Source organism: Perca flavescens, chromosome 23, assembly GCF_004354835.1.
Source record: "Perca flavescens isolate YP-PL-M2 chromosome 23, PFLA_1.0, whole genome shotgun sequence".
NCBI classification, from domain to species: Eukaryota; Metazoa; Chordata; class Actinopteri; order Perciformes; family Percidae; genus Perca; species Perca flavescens.
Window position 1 is genome coordinate 18,152,928 of NC_041353.1, and position 23,574 is coordinate 18,176,501.

Below are 23,574 nucleotides of genomic sequence, written 5' to 3' on the forward strand. Positions count from 1 at the left end.
TGATTTATAGAGTCACAGCGTGTACAAAAAACAACATAACATGAGACACAGCCATCTTCTAACTGTAAACAAACCGAGAACTATATTCTCCGGCGGAAGAATATAGTACTTGGGCGGAGTGATATGCAAGCCTGTCTGAGAATATAGTTCCCGGTTTGTTTACTGTTAGAAGATGGCTGTGTCTCATGTACACGCTGTGACTATACAAATCACAACATGTAAATAGGAACATGTTGGCGTTATTTGGTCACTTTTGTCACAATTGGGAGCAGTAGGCTAGTTGGAACCAGTTACCTGCAGGATCTGTGCTGGGCTAAGCTAATGCTGGAACCGTCAGGCAGCGTTACAGCACGCACGGAGATGAGAAGGGTATGTATCGACTTGTCTTACTCTGGGGGTTACGGTGAATAAGCTAAATTCCCAATAAGTCGGCATGTTCCTTTAAGTTCGTTAGTTCATAAAAATGCAGCGCAGCAAGGGACGATACAGACATTTCATAACCTACACAAGACGTGTATAACGCTGCTGACCCGCATTCGACCCGTGCTGGACCCATTCATAATGAGTCAGCCGTCACTCTGTGAGTAGCATATGCTTCAGTCCATCGTACTCCCCCTCTCTCCCTATATGAGCTACTGGGCTATCAGGGTCTGTTATTGAAAACATAAAGGAGTTTTCTCAGAAATACACTACCGGTCAAAAGTTTGGGGTCACTTAGAAATTTCCATTCCACTCCATTCCAGACACAATACCTGCTGAGATCAGTTGTATTGTTTTTTTTAACCAGGGCAGCAGTTTTCAGATTACATTATTTGCTTACATAATTGCAAAAGGGTTCTCAGCAAAAGTGGTACAGCTCCCATATACTTTGACACTCAGGGGTGTGCCTGATATCATTGGAAAGGTGATTGATGTGGGTTTGTTTGTGTATTTGAGAAGTGTTGTATTTTGTAGTTTTTTGGCTTTTTTATTTGCACTTTTCAAATAGAAATAAAAAACGCACAGACATATTTGTAGAAAAGAATTCATATAAAATCCATTTTTGAGTCTTTTAGCTTCTGAATTTTTTTCTGTAGTAAGCTGAGACGTGGCTAATGCTGTGTTGTCTGTCACCTGTCAGATGTGTTTACAGCAGTGTATTTTAATAATTTTACAGATTTATAACTTGGACAGAAATAAAAAATCTCCATTCTAGCCTCTGTAACTCTGTGTCAGTAAGGCCTAGAATCACCCTGACACAACTTGAGAATGTTTCCTTTCCAATGATATCAGGCACACCCCTAAGTGTCAAAGTATATGGGAGCTGTACCACTTTTAATTTGGGTATGACGTTTAGACCAAAAAACATGAATTTCAAGCATTTCTTCAGCCACTTGTGTCTACAACAGTCGAGAACCATTTTGCAATTATGTAAGCACATAATGTAATCTGAAAACTGCTGCCCTGATTAAAAAAAACAATGCAACTGATCTCTGCTGGTATTCTGTCTGGAATGGAAATTTCTAAGTGACCCCAAACTTTTGACCGGTAGTGTATATATTTTTAAATATGTCCCAGGCTATTTATTTCAGATAATTTACATGTGTTGCAGCTCTATATTTTCAAATTGGGAAGGAAACCCTGTCTTTGCATTTTATTTTAATCACATCTGTTTTAATAAAAGAGCTTGCAAAAAGTGACTTTGACTTACAACTGAACATTTTGCCCACTTTGTAAAAAATATAGAGATATACTGTATATTGTGTATCGCCATTCAGCCGAAAAATACAGAGATATGATTTTTAGTCCTGGACTAGTGGAAGATCTGAAAAGAGGAGCCCAGCTTGGAGGATTTTGATGTTAGGGAGTGTGGCAAGCTGGTTTAGCCAAGGCCAAAGTGGAAGAAGGCCAAATTACAGGTGTTGGCCATCTGAGGGGCATTTGACAACAAGGGGGGACCCGCTATACACCTACTACCACTACACCTACCACCACTACACCTCACACCACTTCAAAAAAAAAAAAAAAATGTACCAACTCCTTATTCTTGTTTAAAATAATTGACATAATATATATATATATATATATATATATATATATATATATATATATATATATATATATAATGTATATGGAGTGTGATAAAAAGGTGACCTTAAAATTGTGGCATTAATGGTGACGCGAGGAGCACCTAAATAAAAAAAGTTAGGCGCACCAGTGCGACCAAGGCAAAAAGTTAATCTGGAGCCCTGTATAACATAATGTTTTATTAATATTAAAATATTTCTTTGTCATTATGCAGAGGAATGACACTGTGCAAAACACATAAAGTAATCGATATAGCCAATAACTCATATGATGAAAAGGGTGTCAGTTATTATTTGATGTTTGCAAAACATAAACTATAACAATTTAACTTGGGATAATTTAAACCTTAGCGGTCTACTGTGACTTCTACAACGAGCAAGGCCAGTGTAGCTGGCACTATGAAGCCTGTGGTGAGATGCTAACCTGCGGCAAAGACAACTACATCAATCACAAGTTGGAAGGTAAGCAGACTTTTTCAGTCATGTTCAAACCTGGCATTTAAATGAAATCCTCACAATTTAGATCTATTGAATGATTTTTTCTAGTAAGTGTTTAGTTTTTGCAACCATAAAGAACACATTTTGTGTATTCTTGAAAGGTTGCTACCCCAGATGTTCAAGACAAGTGCCATACTATGATGAAAATACTGGTGAATGCACAGAATTAAGGAACTGCACCTGTTATTTTAATGACACTGTCATTCAGCCTGGGGCAACTGTCATGATACAGTCTATAGAGTGGTAAGTTAGGCCATTCACAATGTATATACAGTATGTCTAAATACTGTATGTACATTTTCATTGTAACCAATATGAAAAAATATAATTTTTGAAGAATACTGGTACATTGACAATTGGATATTTCTGACTCTCTTATGTTATCTTTGTTAGCCGCTGTAAAAATGGAGCAATAAACTGTCGTAAGTATGAATTATACCTCTACATTTCCTATTGCATGCATCTATTGCCAGGCAGTAATACAAAAATATTAAATGTTTTTTTTCTGGCAATTAGCTTTTTAAATGTTATAGATTACAGTATATTTTGTTTCTACACAGAACCTCCACCTCCACCTCCACCTCCACCTCACACCACTACACCTCACACCACTACACCTACAACCATGACACCTCACACCACTACACCTACCACCACTAAACCTACCACCACTACACCTTACACCACTAAACCTACTACCACTACACCTACCACCACTAAACCTACCATCACTACACCTACCACCACTAAACCTACCACCACTAAACCTACCACCACTACACCTTACAGCACTAAACCTACTACCACTACACCTTACACCACTAAACCTACTACAACTACACCTCACACCACTACACCTACCACCACTACACCTTACACCACTAAACCTACTACAACTACACCTCACACCACTACACCTCACACCACTACACCTTACACCACTAAACCTACTACCACTACACCTACCACCACTAAACCTACCACCACTACACCTACCACCACTACACCTTACACCACTAAACCTACTACCACTACACGTACCACCACTACACCTACCACCAATACACCTACAACCACTACACCTCACACCACTACACCTACCACCACTAAACCTACCACCACCACACCTACCACCACTACACCTACACCACTAAACCTACTACCACTACACCTACCACCACTAAACCTACTACCACTACACGTACCACCACTACACCTACCACCAATACACCTACAACCACTACACCTCACACCACTACACCTACCACCACTAAACCTACCACCACCACACCTACCACCACTACACCTTACACCACTAAACCTACTACCACTACACCTACCACCACTAAACCTACCACCACTACACCTTACACCACTAAACTTACTACAACTACACCTCACACCACTACACCTACCACCACTACACCTTACACCACTAAACCTACTACCACTACACCTACCACCACTAAACCTACCACCACTACACCTACCACCACTACACCTTACAGCACTAAACCTACTACCACTACACCTTACACCACTAAACCTACTACCACTGCACCTACCACCACTAAACCTACCACCACTACACCTACCACCACTAAACCTACTACCACTACACCTACCACCACTACACCTACCACCACTAAACCTACCACCACCACACCTACCACCACTACACCTTACACCACTAAACCTACTACCACTACACCTACCACCACTAAACCTACCACCACTACACCTTACACCACTAAACCTACTACAACTACACCTCACACCACTACACCTACCACCACTACACCTTACACCACTAAACCTACTACCACTACACCTACCACCACTAAACCTACCACCACTACACCTACCACCACTACACCTTACACCACTAAACCTACTACCACTACACCTTACACCACTAAACCTACTACCACTACACCTACCACCACTAAACCTACCACCACTACACCTACCACCACTACACCTTACACCACTAAACCTACTACAACTACACCTCACACCACTACACCTACCACCACTACACCTTACACCACTAAACCTACTACCACCACACCTACCACCACTAAACCTACTACCACTACACCTTACACCACTAAACCTACTACCACTACACCTACCACCACTAAACCTACCACCACTACACCTACCACCACTAAACCTACCACCACTACACCTACCACCACGACACCTTACACCACTAAACCTACTACCACTACACTTACCACCACTACACCTACTACCACTACACCTCACACCACTACACCTACCACCACTAAACCTACCACCACCACACCTACCACCACCACACCTTACACCACTAAACCTACTACCACCACTACACCTACCACCACTAAACCTACCACCACTACACCTTACACCACTAAACCTACTACCACTACACCCTCACACCACTACACCTACCACCACTACATTTTTTACACCACTAAACCTACCACCACCACACCTACCACCACTACACCTTACACCACTAAACCTACTACCACCACACCTTACACCACTAAACCTACTACCACTACACCTACCACCACTACACCTACCACCACTACACCTCACACCATTAAACCTACTACCACTACACCTACCACCACTAAACCTACCACCACTAAACCTACCACCACTACACCTTACACCACTAAACCTACTACCACTACACCTTACACCACTAAACCTACTACTACTACACCTACCACCACTAAACCTACCACCACTACACCTTACACCACTAAACCTACTACCACTACACCTTACACCACTAAACCTACTACCACTACACCTACCACCACTAAACCTACCACCACTACACCTTACACCACTAAACCTACTACAACTACACCTCACACCACTACACCTACCACCACTACACCTTACACCACTAAACCTACTACCACTACACACCTACCACCACTAAACCTACCACCACTACACCTACCACCACTACACCTTACACCACTAAACCTACTACCACTACACCTTACACCACTAAACCTACTACCACTACACCTACCACCACTAAACCTACCACCACTACACCTACCACCACTACACCTTACACCACTAAACCTACTACAACTACACCTCACACCACTACACCTACCACCACTACACCTTACACCACTAAATCTACTACCACCACACCTACCACCACTAAACCTACTACCACTACACCTTACACCACTAAACCTACTACCACTACACCTACCACCACTAAACCTACCACCACTACACCTACCACCACTAAACCTACCACCACCACACCTACCACCACTACACCTTACACCACTAAACCTACTACCACTACACTTACCACCACTACACCTACTACCACTACACCTCACACCACTACACCTACCACCACTAAACCTACCACCACCACACCTACCACCACTACACCTTACACCACTAAACCTACTACCACTACACCTACCACCACTAAACCTACCACCACTACACCTTACACCACTAAACCTACTACCACTACACCTCACACCACTACACCTACCACCACTACACCTTACACCACTAAACCTACTACCACTACACCTACCACCACTACACCTTACACCACTAAACCTACTACCACTACACCTTACACCACTAAACCTACTACCACTACACCTACCACCACTACACCTACCACCACTACACCTCACACCATTAAACCTACTACCACTACACCTACCACCACTAAACCTACCACCACTAAACCTACCACCACTACACCTTACACCACTAAACCTACTACCACTACACCTTACACCACTAAACCTACTACCACTACACCTACCACCACTAAACCTACCACCACTACACCTTACACCACTAAACCTACTACAACTACACCTCACACCACTACACCTACCACCACTACACCTTACACCACTAAACCTACTACCACTACACCTACCACCACTAAACCTACCACCACTACACCTACCACCACTACACCTTACACCACTAAACCTACTACCACTACACCTTACACCACTAAACCTACTACCACTACACCTTACACCACTAAACCTACTACCACCACACCTACCACCACTAAACCTACTACCACTACACCTTACACCACTAAACCTACTACCACTACACCTACCACCACTAAACCTACCACCACTACACCTACCACCACTAAACCTACCACCACTACACCTACCACCACTACACCTTACACCACTAAACCTACTACCACTACACTTACCACCACTACACCTACTACCACTACACCTCACACCACTACACCTACCACCACTAAACCTACCACCACCACACCTACCACCACTACACCTTACACCACTAAACCTACTACCACTACACCTACCACCACTAAACCTACCACCACTACACCTTACACCACTAAACCTACTACCACTACACCTCACACCACTACACCTACCACCACTACACCTTACACCACTAAACCTACTACCACTACACCTACCACCACTAAACCTACCACCACTACACCTACCACCACTACACCTTACACCACTAAACCTACTACCACTACACCTTACACCACTAAACCTACTACCACCACACCTACCACCACTACACCTACCACCACTACACCTCACACCATTAAACCTACTACCACTACACCTACCACCACTAAACCTACCACCACTAAACCTACCACCACTACACCTTACACCACTAAACCTTCTACCACTACACCTTACACCACTAAACCTACTACCACTACACCTACCACCACTACACCTCACACCACTACAACTACCACCACTAAACCTACCACCACTACACCTACCACCACTACACCTTACACCATTAAACCTACTACCACAACACCTACCACCACTACACCTCACACCACTACACCTACCACCACTACACCTTCCACGACTAAACCTCACACCACTAGACCTACCACCACTACACCTACCACCACTATACGTCATACCACTACACCTACCACCACTACCACTACACCTACCACCACTTCACCTTACACAACTCCACCTCAACCCATCACTAATCCTACTCCTAGCAACCCACCAACCTCTCCACAAGTAGGGTGTAAGTGTAAAGACTTGAAGAGGAAAAAACACTGGACTTGCGGTGAGACGTGGACCGAGGACTGCTTTCATAAAAACTGTACAGATGGGAAGATAGAGTTGACTCCGGTGGTTTGCCCAATGCCCAATCCAATTCCAAACTGCCCCAGAGGCCAGGTCACAAGAGTCTCAGATGGATGCTGTGACACATGGAAGTGTGACTGTAAGTGTATCCTTGTTGTCTCCTCCACTGCTCTTGTTGGCCCTCATTTATCTTTTTATTATGTTCAATATTTGCCTCTACAAATCTACTGAATATCTGAGTTTCTATTGTGTGTGGTTTGGCAGGGTATTTTACTCTAGAGTTCAATGTGCTGCAAGATCAAGTAATCTTGCTCCCAATTCCCTTAAACCAATCCGCACTGACGTACGTATCTCCTGATAACGCCACCCTCTGTGGGGCTGTACCTTGGGACATTGGTGCTTTGAACTAAATGCTAACATGCTGACATTGACAACATTAAAATGCTAATGTTTAGCAGGTAATGTTTATTACGGTCACCATCTTTGTTCAACTTTAGCCACTCAGCATGAACCACAACGTACAGTTGAGGCTAATGGGAATGTTTCGCAGGTATTGGGTAATGATGTATTATAAAATTTGATCAGATGATGGTACTAGAGATAAAGTAAGGGATCGCCAAGGTCATTACAATGAATCCTTTGGGAAACATGAATGTACAGTATATACTAAATGTAATGGCAATCCATCCAATAGTTGTTAAGATATTTTAGTATTGACGAAAGTGGTGAATTTACAGACCAACAAAGGCCATCCCTAGAGCCATGCTGCTGACATGGCTAATTCTTTTCTTTTTTTTTAAATAGATTTCTTGTTTTCTGTCCATACCTACTAAAATCACCTCTTACCCTCCCTAGGTCGCTGTGAGCTATCTGGAGATCCACACTACACCTCTTTCCAAGGTGTATACTTTGATTTCCTGGACGATTGCACTTACATCCTGGTGGAGGAGCAGACCCCACGTCATAATCTGACCATTGCTGTGGACAACTTCTACTGTGTGCAGGGCCTCCAAGGCTCCTGTGCTAAAGGCATCATCCTGAAATATCAGAACAACATAGCTACACTCAGTATCCTTCCCAATATGGTTAAGGTAGGATACAATACATCTGTATTTATTTATAGTATGTTATGTCACCTTTGCTCCTTAAACAATATATTTGCTATTTGGCTAGAAAGATGCTGATAATCATTTTCTTTGATAAAGAATGTTTTTTTACTTAAGCTCTACTATTTAAGAATATTATACTCTATTGAAAGAATGAGCAATCTGGCTTGCTATTGATCAAATCTGCCCTAGGCCACTCTGAACAAGGTAACCATTGAGCCGCCATATGAGGAGCATGGGTTGAGGTTTGAGACCACGGGGTACATAGTGTCAATCTACATCCCAGAGGTCCGCTCTTATGTCTCCCTCAGTCCGCATTATAACCTGGGGGTCAGTCTGGCTATGGAGCACTTCATCAACAACACCCAGGGACAATGTGGTGGGTAATGGATTAAAATGGATGGTCCATGTGTGTGGTGAAGTGCATATTGTATATCCATTTTAACAGTAGGTGTTTGTGTGTAGAATTTCAGTTAATGCAAAAACAATTCAAAACATGCTGCTTAATGTGTTTATAGGCTAAAAAAGCCAAACAGTATGTTTTGCTTAAAGCTGTGTTAAATACTTTCTGACCACTAGATGGCAGACAGAAACCTTAATTCCAAAGAAACTTGTTGTCTGTGACCCAGTTTGCTTGCTCACATTTTACCCCTACTTTTTTTCACCAGCCACTTTCTGTTTTTTTTAGATAGCATATATGCTGCATTTTTGAGGATTGTTTGCTGGAATGTCTGCATACAGTTTATATGGTCTACATGTGGGCCAGAGAAACATAAAAATGTGCTAAATGTGGCTAAAAGCTGTAGATAGAGTGTTTATGTCAATTCAAATGTAAATGTGTATGTTAGACTTCAGATCTCAGCTCTCCATCTTCTCTCCAGGTGTATGTGGTGGTGGATCGTGTATCCGTAAAGGAGGGAAGATCGAGAAAGACAGCTGCTGTGATAAGACGGCCTATGACTGGGTGTACGCTGACCCGCTGAAGCCAGCCTGTGCTTCTGCACCAAGGGACAGACCTTGTGACTATGTACCCCCTATCCCATCCCCTCCAACCCCCTGCCCTGCGACCAGACTATGCGATCTGCTAGACCACCCGTAAGCTACACACAACTCTTTAGGGAATTGGTGGTAGAATTGAGAATTAGTGTGTTTGCTCACACTGTATATCATGAAAGAGAGGCACAAATATTGTCCTTTAGTTAAGAGCTACTTCAGTGACTAATGCAGACACATACTAGCAACCACCCAGAGTCACCCCATATATCCGAGCTACAGCTTAACTACCTCCAAGCAACCACTTAGTAGTGACCTAGCAACCACCTATTACCACCGTAGAAAACATATGCTAGTTTTCTATATTGTTTCTTGTATTTTCAATGTTGTTTTACCTTGGCTGTCTGTCTCTCTGTGTATGTTTTGAGTTGTTGTATGTTGTATATTGGTATATTCTTTAACTATTGACTTACAATCTATCCTATTCTGTTTCCTCAGAGTCTTTTCAAATTGCAGAAGGTATGTGAATCTGAACTCTACAAAGAAGAACTGTGAGTTTGATTCATGCAGAAATGGTCCTTGCTCTTCACTAGAACAAGCTGCTGATGAATGCAAGAAGGCTGGTTTCTGTATTGACTGGAGAGTACTGACTAATGGAGGCTGTGGTATGTACAGTATCTTGCAATGTTTTTGCACACATTTGTGTTTTATGGACCTGAAATGATGTTTTGATTAAAAATTTCAATGATAACTTGTTCTTGTTCATGTTTCAGATGTGACATGTCCAAAAGGATTGGCTTACAGAGAATGTCATAACAAGCTGGATGACTTCTGCGATGGAGGGTTTGCAAAGTTTACTTTTACTAAATAACACCCTTACACTCGTTGTGACATTTGTTTCTCACTTTATTAAATCCAAAATGTTCCCCTGTCAAGAGTTCCACCATTTCTATTTGTCTTCTGTTTTGGCTATACAGGAGACAATATCCAGGAGCCTCCCTCGAGAAAAACAAGGCTGGTTGTTTTTGTCCCAGCGGCCTCTTCAGGGCAGGAAATCACTCTGACATCTGTGTGTCTGACTGTGCCTGTGAGTAACATGGCCTATAAGGCTGACACTCACACCTAGACATATGTTGTCATAACAAGTGTTAATGTAGAGTTTGTGGCTCTTCCATCAGATTGTAAAGGACCACTCGGTGAGCCCAAACTGGTGAGTATCTCTGTCTCATCAGTGCCGAAATAGTAAAATCTCTGCCTCTAGATTGGATTCCAGATTGAAAAAGTATTTCTATACCTGTCTTCCAGCCTGGTGAGGTATGGCAGTCCGGCTGTAATATGTGTACATGCAACAACCAGACTCGCACAGAAAAGTGTTTTCCAAAACCTCCTGTGCCACTTGTCACCTGTCGCCCCAATGCTGTGCTGGTAAACACCTCTTGCTGTGGTGATCAGATTTGTGGTAAGCACTGGCACGTCATAATACTTTACAATAATTGGTTTAGAGACCTTCTTTTCCTCACGTGATTCCGCCACCATTCATTTTTCAGTTGAGAAGACGTGCAGTTATCAAGGAAAAACATACAAGGTATGTTGTGTCTAATCTGATGGCAGTAAAGGCAGGTGCTTCTTCTCCCTAAAAACACATTTTCAGACTTTACATTGGAATGAATCATTGTACTGTTGTGTCTTGTCATATTTGTCATTGTGTGTGTAGGTTGGAGACAGATGGACGGATGCCGCCCATCCCTGCATGTCATATAACTGCAGCATAGCGGGTATTCAGACTGAGACTAGAGTCTGTCCCACAGTAGAGTGTCAGGAGGTACTGCACACACTGTTGCTTAAAACTCATAACTGTAACATCTTACAAGTCTTATTCTACAGTCATAACTCGTGTATTACTGCAATTCCCACCAGCTAAAGCAAGTTTTTCATTAATATTTATGTAAAAAAAAAATTGCTAGACGGGGTACATAATGAAATGTAAAAGGTGAAGGCGGGGCTAGTTAACCATGTGAAAAGGGATTTTAAACAAAAGCTGATACACTAGAACCAAGCCATATGTAAGTGTGTAAAGAATAGGTAGCACAACAAACATTTACCATTTAGCTGTTGTGATCTATTCCCCAGGAGGACAGAATTTGGGATGATCAACACTGCTGCTTTACATGTAAGTCAAATCTTAACTTGATAAAGAGGAAAACGGCATCTTCACATTTTCCTAAGTGTTTTGCTCCCACACATCACGTTGCCTCCCGTATTAATTTCCCCTGACTCCAGGTAACCAGAGGTGTGCTCCAAAGGTGACCAATATCAGTGTTACCGTAGACAAGTGTACCACCGTCATGCAGATACCTGTGTGTCAGGGCCAATGTGTGTCTCAGCCCAGGTAAGAAATATATCCCTGTCACTTATGAATAGCAGTTAACACATTTTTAGGTTTTTAGTGTTCATACTGAGGACTCCCATGTCGAATTTAGAGACTTTCCTGAATTTGAACTCTGGTTAAGGACACAATAACACATCTCTATTCCTGCCTCTGTCTGTCTCAGACCTTTCTTTTTGATGTTGTCTTTCTTTCATTTCTTATACTGCACTGTGAATTTTATTCTCATATTTTATCTATTTTACATTTTTTATTTGTTTTTAATTGCTCTGTAATTTGTTATGTAAATCACTTTGAATTAACCTGTTGTTGAAATGTGCTATATAAACAAAATTGCCTTGCCTTGCCTTGGTGAAATTACAATAACACATCTTGTCTCTCTCTCCCTCCCCCACCCCCCGTGCCTTGGCTCATTGCAACAGTGTCGTGTTACACGGTGAGCTGCAGGTGGAGCAGAAGTGCGGATGCTGTCAGGAGTTGAGCTCAGAGAAGAGACCAGTAACTCTGCAGTGCTTTGACCGCACAATCAGACCTTTCACCTACAAGCACATCACCAGCTGTGAGTGCCGAGCCTGCAGCATTCTGGGCTGAAAAGTACTGACAGCTCAGACTGGAGGTATCCTTCAGATTTCCAAATTGAAATCTAATGTATTCAAATTTAATGCATTACTAATCGAAAATCCCAATTACTGAATCTGTTTTCAATCAAATAAATCAAATATGCATATAAGTATGTGTCTTCTTTCGGTGTTGTATTAAACCAAACTTGGACCTGGTTTAAACATCCATCCAGAGTCATACGATCACAGGTGGGCAGCTCTAATTTAGGGTAAATTTCACATTAAGAAAAAAGTATTTTACTCATGATGAGTTGGAACTTCTGGGTAACCTAGTTGAAAGGTAACATAGTTAACAATTTCCCAATTTTAGCCCATAACTTCATGGCTTACAACATGCAATTTTCCTTGTAAGGCTAACCTTACAGTACTGGCAGCTTAGAGCGGAGCCAAGAATAACATTTTGTAATGTATCCTTTACATTTCCAAATCAAATGTATTCAATTTTAATGAAAAATCCATCCATCCTCCAACTGAAGCAATTACTGAATCTGTTTCCTATCAAATAAACCATATACATTTCTCATCACCAAAGTTTGTAGTATGCATCTTCTTTTAGTGTAGTATTAAACCCAACTTGGACCTGGCTCTAACGTCCGTCCTGAGTGATCGATCCGAAGTCCTGAGTGAACTGCTCAAATGTTGTTGCTTATGAATTGGAACTTCTGGGTAAACTAGTTGACAGGTAACATAGATAGTTGCAGTTTCCCTATTTTAGCCCATAACTTCAATGGTAGCCCTACCATGGCTAGCAACATGTAGGTCAACCATTAATTTCAACATATTTTTGAATTAGAACCACAACATAGTTAACAGTCAACTAATATATACCTTGACAATTACAATATTATTATTGATAAAATATTTTTTTCAAGTGAGAGGACACACATTAGAATGTATTCAAACTCCTCTGATGCTGGGTAGATGCTAGATCACACCTGATACCTGTCATTGCGCAGGCGTCAACACTTGGGCTTCTACACCATTCAAAAAACGTTACTGCAGTGTCTCTCGCTCGCTTGGTTGCCAGTGTTGTTGATAATTGCTTCCTAATTCCGGATCACATTCCTGCTGGAACATTATGTAGCTTTTGGTTTAGAAGAATTTACAAGACTCTTTTAGAGCAACAAAAAAAGTGACGCCAAGGGGTCCTGACCACACTAACAGCGACCATTACCACATGAATAGATGATAACAGCCTTCTGAACCTACTAGTAGGTGTAGCAGGCCCCTTCTAAGCCATATCTTTGAGGCTGATAACCACTGGTAACACCCATTTAGTGGAGTGATAACATTCAAAATGGTGATGCAGGTTGATTTAAAAAAAATCAACTATTACCAATCGAAGTAAGCAAGAAAATATTTTTGTAGTTTGTGTAAACTTGCCCTTTAACTGTAAATTTGCTAAACTCTCTATGGCATTACTGCAATGAAAATATGAATTAGCAAATATGAAATATAGCTGGTAAAAAATCTCATGTTCTGGGTATTTTTAATATCTGATGTACTCTAACAAATGTAATTAGGTGATGTGATGCGCGATTAGGACAAAGAGAGAAAGCCATTGTTAGGGGCCATCAATAGGACAGGAAGGCTTTGATCAGGCCTGGGAGCACCCAGCTTTACAAAAGCTGAATTTCTCCAGGAGAGGAAAAGCATTTCAGTCTTTGAAAACAGCAAACTAACAGAAACAGCAGGCCTGTAAAATAAGCTTTGGATAGCTTCATGCTGCTGCTGTTTGTTGTGCGTACAAAAGGATGGATATTTGGGAAGCTTATGATGTTCACAGAGGAGGATGTGTGAGTGTGAAGGTTCAAGGTCCAAGAAGGTTCTGTGTTCGAATCCAGGTCGTTCCGGGGCCTTTCTGTGTGGAGTTTGCATGTTCTCCCCATGTTTGCGTGGGTTTCCTCCGGGTGCTCCGGTTTCTCCCACCATCAAAAGCATGTACTAGGTTCTCCAGTCAGTACCCTTGATCAAGGCACTGGCTCAGATCTGGAGTTGGTCCCCGGGCGCTGTCATTGGCTGCCCACTGCTCCCTTGAGGGATGGGTTAAATGCAGAGAATGAATTTCGCTACATGTACGTGTATGTGACAAATAAAGTACCTTTAGGTTGGGGACAATTCTTATAACATCACACTGCTACACACACTGACATTGTTAACCTGTTACCTTATTTTACACAAAATAGAATAAATTGGTAAGGAAGAAAGTAGTTCATTTTGACATGTTGTATATTTTATAGAAATCGATTTGATAAAATCAGATGAATGCTCATAATCTTGGTGTCTTTCTGCAGTTCCTTTGGCGGTGTGTTTTTCTAACTCCTTTCCGTTGAGCACACAGCAGCATTGTGAGTGTAGAGTCTATAAAAACACAGCTTGCTGCTCCAACTTCAAGGTCGGTAAAATGTTACCCTTACTTAGTATTTAAAATTGTCAGGGAATATCACTCACTACTTCATGTACAGCCTTCATCTTTTAAATCCATGTTTGTGAACACAAATGGATATGTGATTGTGCCAAGTTTTTAAATATCATTGTACAGATTTTCTTTACCCAGTTGTCTTGTTATTTCATTTCTCTGTAAGTATAATCTGTGAAAGACAAATAGTGCACCTGATGATGGGAAAGCATTAGCAAAAAAAAGCCTAATTTTTCTCTTGATCCGATAAAATGTGAGGCTTTGAAATTAAATGAGAGTTTGAATACATGAAAAGTTTTTTCATGTTTTTGCTTGTTCATGGAATGAGAACAGATTAGTTTAAAAGAGTGTTTGACATTATCAGGTCAGTAGCAGTTAATATGGGTTGATAACATTGATTTATTACTCTGGTGAAAATTAAATTTTGTATACCTGTGGAGCCTCATCTGTTCTTGTAACATATTAACAGAATAGTTTATGACCTACAGCCGAGTGTGAATCCCTTTTAATCTCTAATATCTTTGTGGTAAGGATACGGCTGGCTGCACACACAAGTATGATTTACTGGTAACGCAAAGAAAGATTTAAGATTTCACTAAACATTTCTCCACAACCCAGACTTTGTATTGTATCAATAAATCTTTGTCTATCATGATGTCAAAATGAAGATAAGAATCAAACATGTTTTACATTAGATTACATTCAAACCAATCTAATCTAAATGAAAGTAAATCCAATCAGTGTTGAAAGCAGGTATGAAGTACTGTAGGTCTTGTGTGTGATCCTAATCCTTCATGGGAGGAGGAGTCTGTGTTAATACAGTCATTCAAAGGCCTCATTTAAAAACATTCCATTCCATTCCATTGCAAAAGTCAAACTGCAAAAAAGTAGATTAATCCTCTCATTGCGGAAAGATTATTACCAAGGTTATCATGTTTTGCAATAGGCTACGGCACTCAGTTTCACCATTTAAAAGATATTCTGAGAATCAGCCTAAGCGGTAATTGCGGGTTTCAGTATTATACTGTAGCAAAACTATTTTTAAGTCTGTGTGGAGAGTTGTGCAACTGTATCTCAGTGTGTGTGCGTAATCAGATTTACACATGTCTAAAGAAATCAGATTGACAAGTGTACTGTCATTTGTAAACGTGTAGACAAAACGATGTGTAGATCTCTGCCATGACAGAAGTGTAGCAAAAGTCACATGTAAAAAGACAGTCGATTGAGATGCTTACTGAGTTGTAACCGATGACTTATTTTTCACATTTCCATTTTACATGTTTGAATACGCACACATGGATTGAGATACAGTTGCTCAACTCTATACACACATTTGCAAATAGTTTTGCTACAATAATGGCCCCATAGATAACCCTTTTAACTAAACCTAATAATAACCTAATCACAGCCCGATCCGGCAGGGGAGAGTTCAAAGCCCGAACAGGCTACCTCTCCTTATGTCCTGTCTCTCTTAGTTACGCTGTTATAGTTTTAGACTGCCGGGGGACTTCCTTCCTTCCTTTGACACACTGAGCTGCTCTCTCCTCTCCCTTTCTATTACCATTTGTGTGTATCCCGTCCCAGAAGTGCTTGTTACTAATCCTAGCTTCTGGGGAGTTTACTCCCCGGAGTCCTTATGTTTTTTCCCCCAGCGTATTTCCTTGGAGAACGTTGGCACCAAGATCCTGGTTGCAGCTGTCGCCATGGTCCTGCTGCACTCCCTGCTGAGCTCAGCGGTGCCCTGCAATGTCATGCTGCTTCCTGCTGAACCCTGCAGCTTCCTGCTGAACCCTGCTGCTTCCTGCTGAACCCTGCAGCTTCCTGCCTCGTCCATCCATGCTCTGCTGGGCCACGCTACATCCTGTAACGCCCTGCAGCGCCCTGATATGACATGAACTACTACGACTACCATTTGAAGTCACTGTTCCATTATTAATGTGACTATTATCGCCACTGTTCATCACACCCCCAACCGGCCCGTCAGACACCGCCTACCAAGAGCCTGGGTCTGTCCGAGGTTTCTTCCCAAGAGGGAGTTTTTCCTCGCCACTGTCGCGCTGCTTGCTCTTGAGGGAATTACTGTAATTGTTGGGGCTTTGTAAATTATAGACTGTGGTCTAGACCTACTCTATCTGTAAAGTGTCTCGAGATAACTCTTGTTATGATTTGATACTATAAATAAAATTGAATTTAATTGAATTGAAAAAATCAAACAGGTTCCTCCAACATGCTTATTGTGTGTGTGTTTGTATGTTTCCAGTTCTTCCTGGCCTCTCTGGCATTTGTATTCTTTTCCAAAGCCTTTGGTGGAGCCTATATCAAGAGCTCCATCACCCAGATTGAGAGGCGCTTTAATGTCCCCAGCTCCCTCATAGGGGTTATAGATGGCAGCTTCGAAATGGGTATGTGCAGCTTTAAAAAAAAAAGAAGGTAGAGTCTATAATATTGACAATGTTTCATTTCTGGGATTGTTCAGGTGCCGCCGTAAATTCCGCCAGATGTCCCTCATTTCGGCCGGATGTCAGTCACCTTCCTCTTTCTTTGTGTTGGCATTTTAAACTCCGGTGGATTTATTTATTGCTCCGTTTTCGATGGAAATTCTGCTGGATTTCACTCTTTAGCCCTGATGTCCGTTGCCCTGGGCTTTCTTTATGGGGGCATTTTAAACTCTGGTCGATGCGTGAGGACTATGATTAACCTTTTCTCAGATCTCTGCAGGGTAAATCCAGACAGATAGCTGGACTATCTGTCCAATCTGAGTTTTCTGTTGCACGACTAAAACAACTTTTGAAGTTCCTTCCCGAGGCTATTTTGCCGAGGCGCTGTTGCTCCGTACGGCTCAAGATGTTTGCAATTGGTTTAAAGAAATGCCAATAAACCAGAGCACGTTTTTCTCCCATACCGGAATGCTGTGTGGACTTGCCAGACCCTCCTCCACAGCGCTGTGGACGAAGGTCTGGCAATGCGAGACTAGGGGCTATGAGACAAAGTTGTTGTTAGATAGATATTAAGATTAAAAGACACATGTTTGCCCAGACTGAGTGAAAGGTATTGCTGCTGACCCCAACTAAGCCCTAGTAGGGTGCTGCAAGAGCTCGTATTTTGCACCATATTTACCTTCATATAGACTTGGGTGATGGCTTATATTTTCAAGTCATCGAATCGTGGTTACTCAAGATCACAGATATTCATTACAGCAGCTAATTATCCTCTTTACATTTAACCTACACTAGCACTTACAGCTCTCTTTTTCTTTCAGTGACTTTCTCGCTAATCCCACAGTTGTTTGGTACTATAGTATAGCAGTTTCACTTGATAGAATCATTTTTTGTTCAGAACTAACAAAAAAAACTGGACTCTACTTCCTCTCTAACATGCCCTGGAGAGGCGTCTACCGCACAGTTGTCAAGAGACAGAAGAAGTTAACACTGAGGAATCAGGCTGAAGAAAATGGACTAGAGGGTAACACGGTGGAAAATGGACACGCCAACATCAGCACTGGCAAAAACAAAGAAGACGGTGACGATGAAAGCACTATTTAAGGTGTTTGGGGTAGGCAACAATGCAAGTATTTCAAGTGAACAACACAGATTCTCTATTGCCAAAGTACTGTGCTGCTTTTATAGTGAACCAATTGTGGTAATGGCACAGTGTAGCAGTAGCACTACACCTCATTTTTTTACAAAGATATCATGCTGAAAATATTAACTGCTGTTTGTTTACTTCATAAATATAACTAAATGTGGATTTAGGAAATAAAAGTACCATGAAATAATTAAAAGTAAAACCTTTTAATATATTTATTTAACTAAGTGATTCATTTTTATATGAATATTTAAATTTTTTCATGTATTTATTACCTCATTTATTTATTTCATGATGTATTTCAAAGGCATATTTATTTATTTATTCATGTATTTATTAATTAATTTATTCATTTATTTATTATTGAATAAAACAGCATTCCATAAAAGATAGAATTGTTTCATCTTACAGCTTTAAAGTGATTTATGTGTGACAATTTAGTATCGGGCTGCAATGTAATCCTATGGGACAGAGGGGACCGTCAATGTATGTTCACTAAAGTGCTTGTTTTTTAATGTGCTTGCTGACACATTAGCCATAGCCTTTTAATGTGATAATGTGTTTTTTAAATGTCAGGACTGTCTGTCTGTTTGTGTTAGTGCTCTTCTGTCTCCTAGTGGCCAAAATATATTAATGTAGCTTTAAGACATCAAAATGTAATTGCCTACATATTGCAATGTTCAAAATAAAATAAAAAAGGATTTGTGGCCAAATTACACTCTATAAGACCAACCTTAAAATCAAAGCATATATATTTCTATATATATATATATATATATATATATATATATATATATATATATATATATTAGGGGTGTGACGAGACGCTTACTCCACGAGACGAGACACATCACGAGATTGGGTTCACGAGAACGAGACGAGACGAGATTTAAAATTTTTTTTTAAAGAAATCCTCAATGATGAAATATATGAATGGAAAATAGTTTTTTATTCAACTGAAAAATCACAAAATGCAAAACAATTTGTGTGCATTTTGAAATCAACTATTAATGATGAATGTTATTTAACTTTTTTTTTACTATTTTAATGAATAATATGCAGTAAAGGATGTGCAAACACTGCAAAATGTTTTGTATAAACTCTACCAACTGGCTTCTGCCTTGTACAATTTCACATGAGAAATCTAACTCCTTTCCACAAATCGAACAAAAAAAAATAAACAGTATGTGTAAATAAAATAAATGTGTAAATAACAGAAAAACTTTAAATGCAAACAGTAAGTGTATCAATAACCAAAGTACTGCTCTCTCAAAACTACAAGTGCAAACAGAAACAATTTTTTTCTATAAGATAAACTACACAGAACAGCCTAAGATATGGTCATGTTCTTTTTCAAGAATATAAGCATGTCGACTATTTCTGGCAGCAGTTGAGACCTTTGGGCAGTAACTATGTCTCCTGCAGTAGAAAAAACACACTCACTTGGAACAGAGGTAGCAGGGATGGAAAGGTATGCTTTGGCAAGTGGAGACAGCAAAGGATATTTAGGAGTTGCCGAAATCCGACATTTTCCACCACAGAAAATGGCCTCATATCAGCTGCAATGAAATCGCCTATGTCCCTCGTTATTGCCGTGGCTCTTGCACGGCAATTATTTGCAGAGATGCAAAGGCTTTTAGAGTTGTTTGCCCTTTTAATGTTTTCGTCGCGGGTGCAGTAGTTAGTAGAGAGCTGTGGTGGTGCTGTAAGTGTTTTTGCATAGTGCTCGTGTTAGCCGCGGTATACGGCATTTTTTTCTTACAATGTTTACATATTGTGTTCGTCTTGTCTGTCACTCTTTCGCCGTTTATTATTTCCGCAGGAAAACCAAAATGTTTGCACACAAATGATTTAAAAGTTGCAGGGGGATCTTCAATAGTAATTTCACGCTCCATCACGCTGACATCACATCGCCTCACGAGACAACTTTTCACCTCGACGAGAAATCTCGTCACGTTTTAATCTCGCGAGATCTCGTAAAACGAGATCTCGTCACCCTTTAATATATATATATATATATATATATATATATAGGCCTATTGAACTCGAAAGGCAGGCTTGATAATGTTGCTCCTTGTCTGCTGGATTGGTAAATTGCTAACACATTAGCCATAGCCTTTTTTTAGGCGATGGCGATGTAGCTACGCCATGCCATTGTCCCAGATACACAAGTTGACAGTTCTCTGAGGATGTAAGCAGAAGACTCGCCCCCTCTGGCCGCATGGCAATAAACATGTTAGGAGACACTAAAAATACAAGTAGGAACCTGAAGATTTGCATAATATGGAACCTTTAACAGTAAATGCAATATGATAAGCTGGATATGCTTTAAAATAATTTTTGTTTATCTCTTTTTAATTACCAATAATTACCAATTAGTGTAATGTTTAATCTGAAAATGTAGTTTGTGTGGATGCTACTGCACTACTTGATCAATAAAAGAGCTAAGCTACTAAAACTAGTAACGTTACTGCTCAACACTGCTTAAAATACAAATTGGATGGCACAGGTTGCTAATTTAATTTTCCAGAAGGTGTCAAAGTGACAAATGCCGGTTCAACCGGTTAGCATAAAATCCAACCAGTTTAGCCTCGTACACCGGAAATTGACCCAACTCTAGCTTTTTGAAAACAAAAGCTGATACACTGGAACCAAGGAACCAATCCATAGTTAAGTGTTTAAAGAATAAGTAGAACAACACTTGACATTTAGCTTTTGTGATTTATTCACCAGGACAGAAATTGGAAAGATCAACACTGCTACTTGACATGTAAGTCAAGTCAAAATCTAAAATATTGAAGGCATTTACAATTTCAGTTTGTATAAGTTCGACGTATCAGTTCCAACAATTTAACCATTGTGGGGCATTCCTGCATTCAAAACTTGATAAAGAGGAAAACATCTTCCAATTTTCCTAAGTGTTTTGATCCCACACATCACATTGCTGCCCGTATTAATTTCCCCTGACTCCAGGTAACCAGAGGTGTGCTCCGAAGGTGACCAGTATCAGTGTTACCGTAGACAACTGTACCACCTTCAATCAGATACCTGTGTGTCAGGGCCAATGTGTGTGTCAGCCCAGGTAAGAAATATATCCCTGTCACTTATGAATAGCAATAGTTATGGCACAGCCAATTAACACATTTTGAGGTTTTTAGTGGTCATACTGAGGACTTATTTTTTTCCTTCAGTCCTGTGTGAATTTGAGAGACTTTCCTTTATTTTTAACTCTAAATTACATTAACACATTTCCTCTCTCTCTGTCGTGATACAAGGTGACCTGCAGGTGGAGCAGAAGGGCAGATGCTGTCAGGAGTTGAGTTCAGACAGGAGAGCAGTGACTCTGCAGTGCTTTGACCTCAAGATCAGACACCACACCTACAAGCACATCACCAGCTGGGAGTGCCGAGCCTGCAGCATACTGCACTGAAAAGTACTGACAGCTCAGACTGGAGGTATCCTTCAGATTTCTAAATCAAAATCTAATGTATTCAAATTTAAAATTCCCTCCAATTGAACATATTTTTTTTCGTATTTAAAGCAATTACTGAATACTGAATTCTATCAAATAAACCAAATATGCATATAAGTATGCATCTTCTTTTGGTATAGTATTAAACTCAACTTGGCCATGGTTTAATGGTGCCCTGCCACACGTATTTCATTACTTTGTGGCAATGTCTGAAGTTCTACCATGGACTCTAACAGTTTTTGTGGAAAAAAAATGCCTTGGTTACCTTGTTTCAAGCCATTCTAGTGTGGTATAGAAAGCCTGCAGGAAGACTCAGCTCGATATGTGCCAGTTCTCATTAATATTCGACGAGCTAAGCTGCTTGACACTGATTGGCTAAAAGCTAGCCAATGAGAGCCTGGCTATCAGCATCCTTTACCCAGCGCAACTGAGCGAGCTCATGAATAGTAATGAGCTCAGGCAACACTACTGACCAGCTTTTGTAATTGGCCTGATTTCTCTGCTTATTTCTTCTCAGTGGCTAGAGCTGACAGAGGAGGTAGCAGTTCATTTTCACATTCACCACATAACACAAACACATATGGACCTAACATATTTCAAAGAATGCAATGTTTTGTGTGGCAGGGCACCTTTAAACATCCGTCCTGAGTCATACGATCACAGGTGGGCAGCTCAAATTGAGGGTAAATTTCACATTTAAGAAAAAAGTATTTTACTCATGATGAGTTGGAACTTCTGCGTAACGTAGTTGAAAGGTAACATAGTTGACAATTTCCCTATTTTAGCCCATAACTTCAATGGTAGACCTAGCATGGCTTACAACATGTAATTCTCCTTGTAAGGCTAACCTTAAATTTCAACATACTTTTGAATTAATTACAAATCACAAAAGAATAGTAAACCATAGCGATGTATCCAACATAATTAACAATTAATATACACTTTGATAATGTGCTATAACAGTTAACATATTTTTAAATTGAGATGATTCAAAATGGCCACAATTGAGAGAAATTACATCCTCTGATGCTGGGTAGATGCTAGATTGCACCCAGTACACGTGTCAACACTTGGGCTTCAACCCCATTCAACCGACATAACATTAAAGCCTTGTTGGGAATTTTACTGCTATACTCCGTAACAGTCATTCCACTACATGTAGCTACATGCCAACGTCAGGGAAACCTGTAATCTTGGTTCCCAATGTTGTTAATTTCCCAATTTCGGTTCCAGTTGTGTTGTTTTTTTGGTTAAGAAACCCTAATTGGTTATTTCTCACTGTAGA

The 23,574-nt window shown here is 40.6% G+C and overlaps 1 protein-coding gene across 1 annotated transcript in view; it reads left to right on the forward strand.

The window, feature by feature from the left end:
• Positions 1-22,247, forward strand: part of LOC114550517 (mucin-19) — a 36,118-nt gene extending 13,871 nt beyond the window's left edge. The window contains exons 27-47 of the mRNA XM_028571325.1: positions 2,418-2,528; positions 2,666-2,807; positions 2,958-2,992; positions 7,299-7,401; positions 7,492-7,847; positions 8,564-8,799; positions 9,007-9,193; positions 9,696-9,909; positions 10,306-10,472; positions 10,581-10,650; positions 10,785-10,894; positions 10,986-11,017; positions 11,113-11,266; positions 11,355-11,392; positions 11,522-11,629; positions 11,938-11,977; positions 12,088-12,196; positions 12,616-12,752; positions 17,533-17,634; positions 18,569-18,751; positions 22,093-22,247. Of these exons, the coding sequence (XP_028427126.1) occupies positions 2,418-2,528; positions 2,666-2,807; positions 2,958-2,992; positions 7,299-7,401; positions 7,492-7,847; positions 8,564-8,799; positions 9,007-9,193; positions 9,696-9,909; positions 10,306-10,472; positions 10,581-10,650; positions 10,785-10,894; positions 10,986-11,017; positions 11,113-11,266; positions 11,355-11,392; positions 11,522-11,629; positions 11,938-11,977; positions 12,088-12,196; positions 12,616-12,752; positions 17,533-17,634; positions 18,569-18,751; positions 22,093-22,247 (2,789 nt within the window). The remainder of the gene's footprint in view (positions 1-2,417; positions 2,529-2,665; positions 2,808-2,957; positions 2,993-7,298; positions 7,402-7,491; positions 7,848-8,563; positions 8,800-9,006; positions 9,194-9,695; positions 9,910-10,305; positions 10,473-10,580; positions 10,651-10,784; positions 10,895-10,985; positions 11,018-11,112; positions 11,267-11,354; positions 11,393-11,521; positions 11,630-11,937; positions 11,978-12,087; positions 12,197-12,615; positions 12,753-17,532; positions 17,635-18,568; positions 18,752-22,092) is intronic.
• Positions 22,248-23,574: the final 1,327 nt, after the last annotated feature.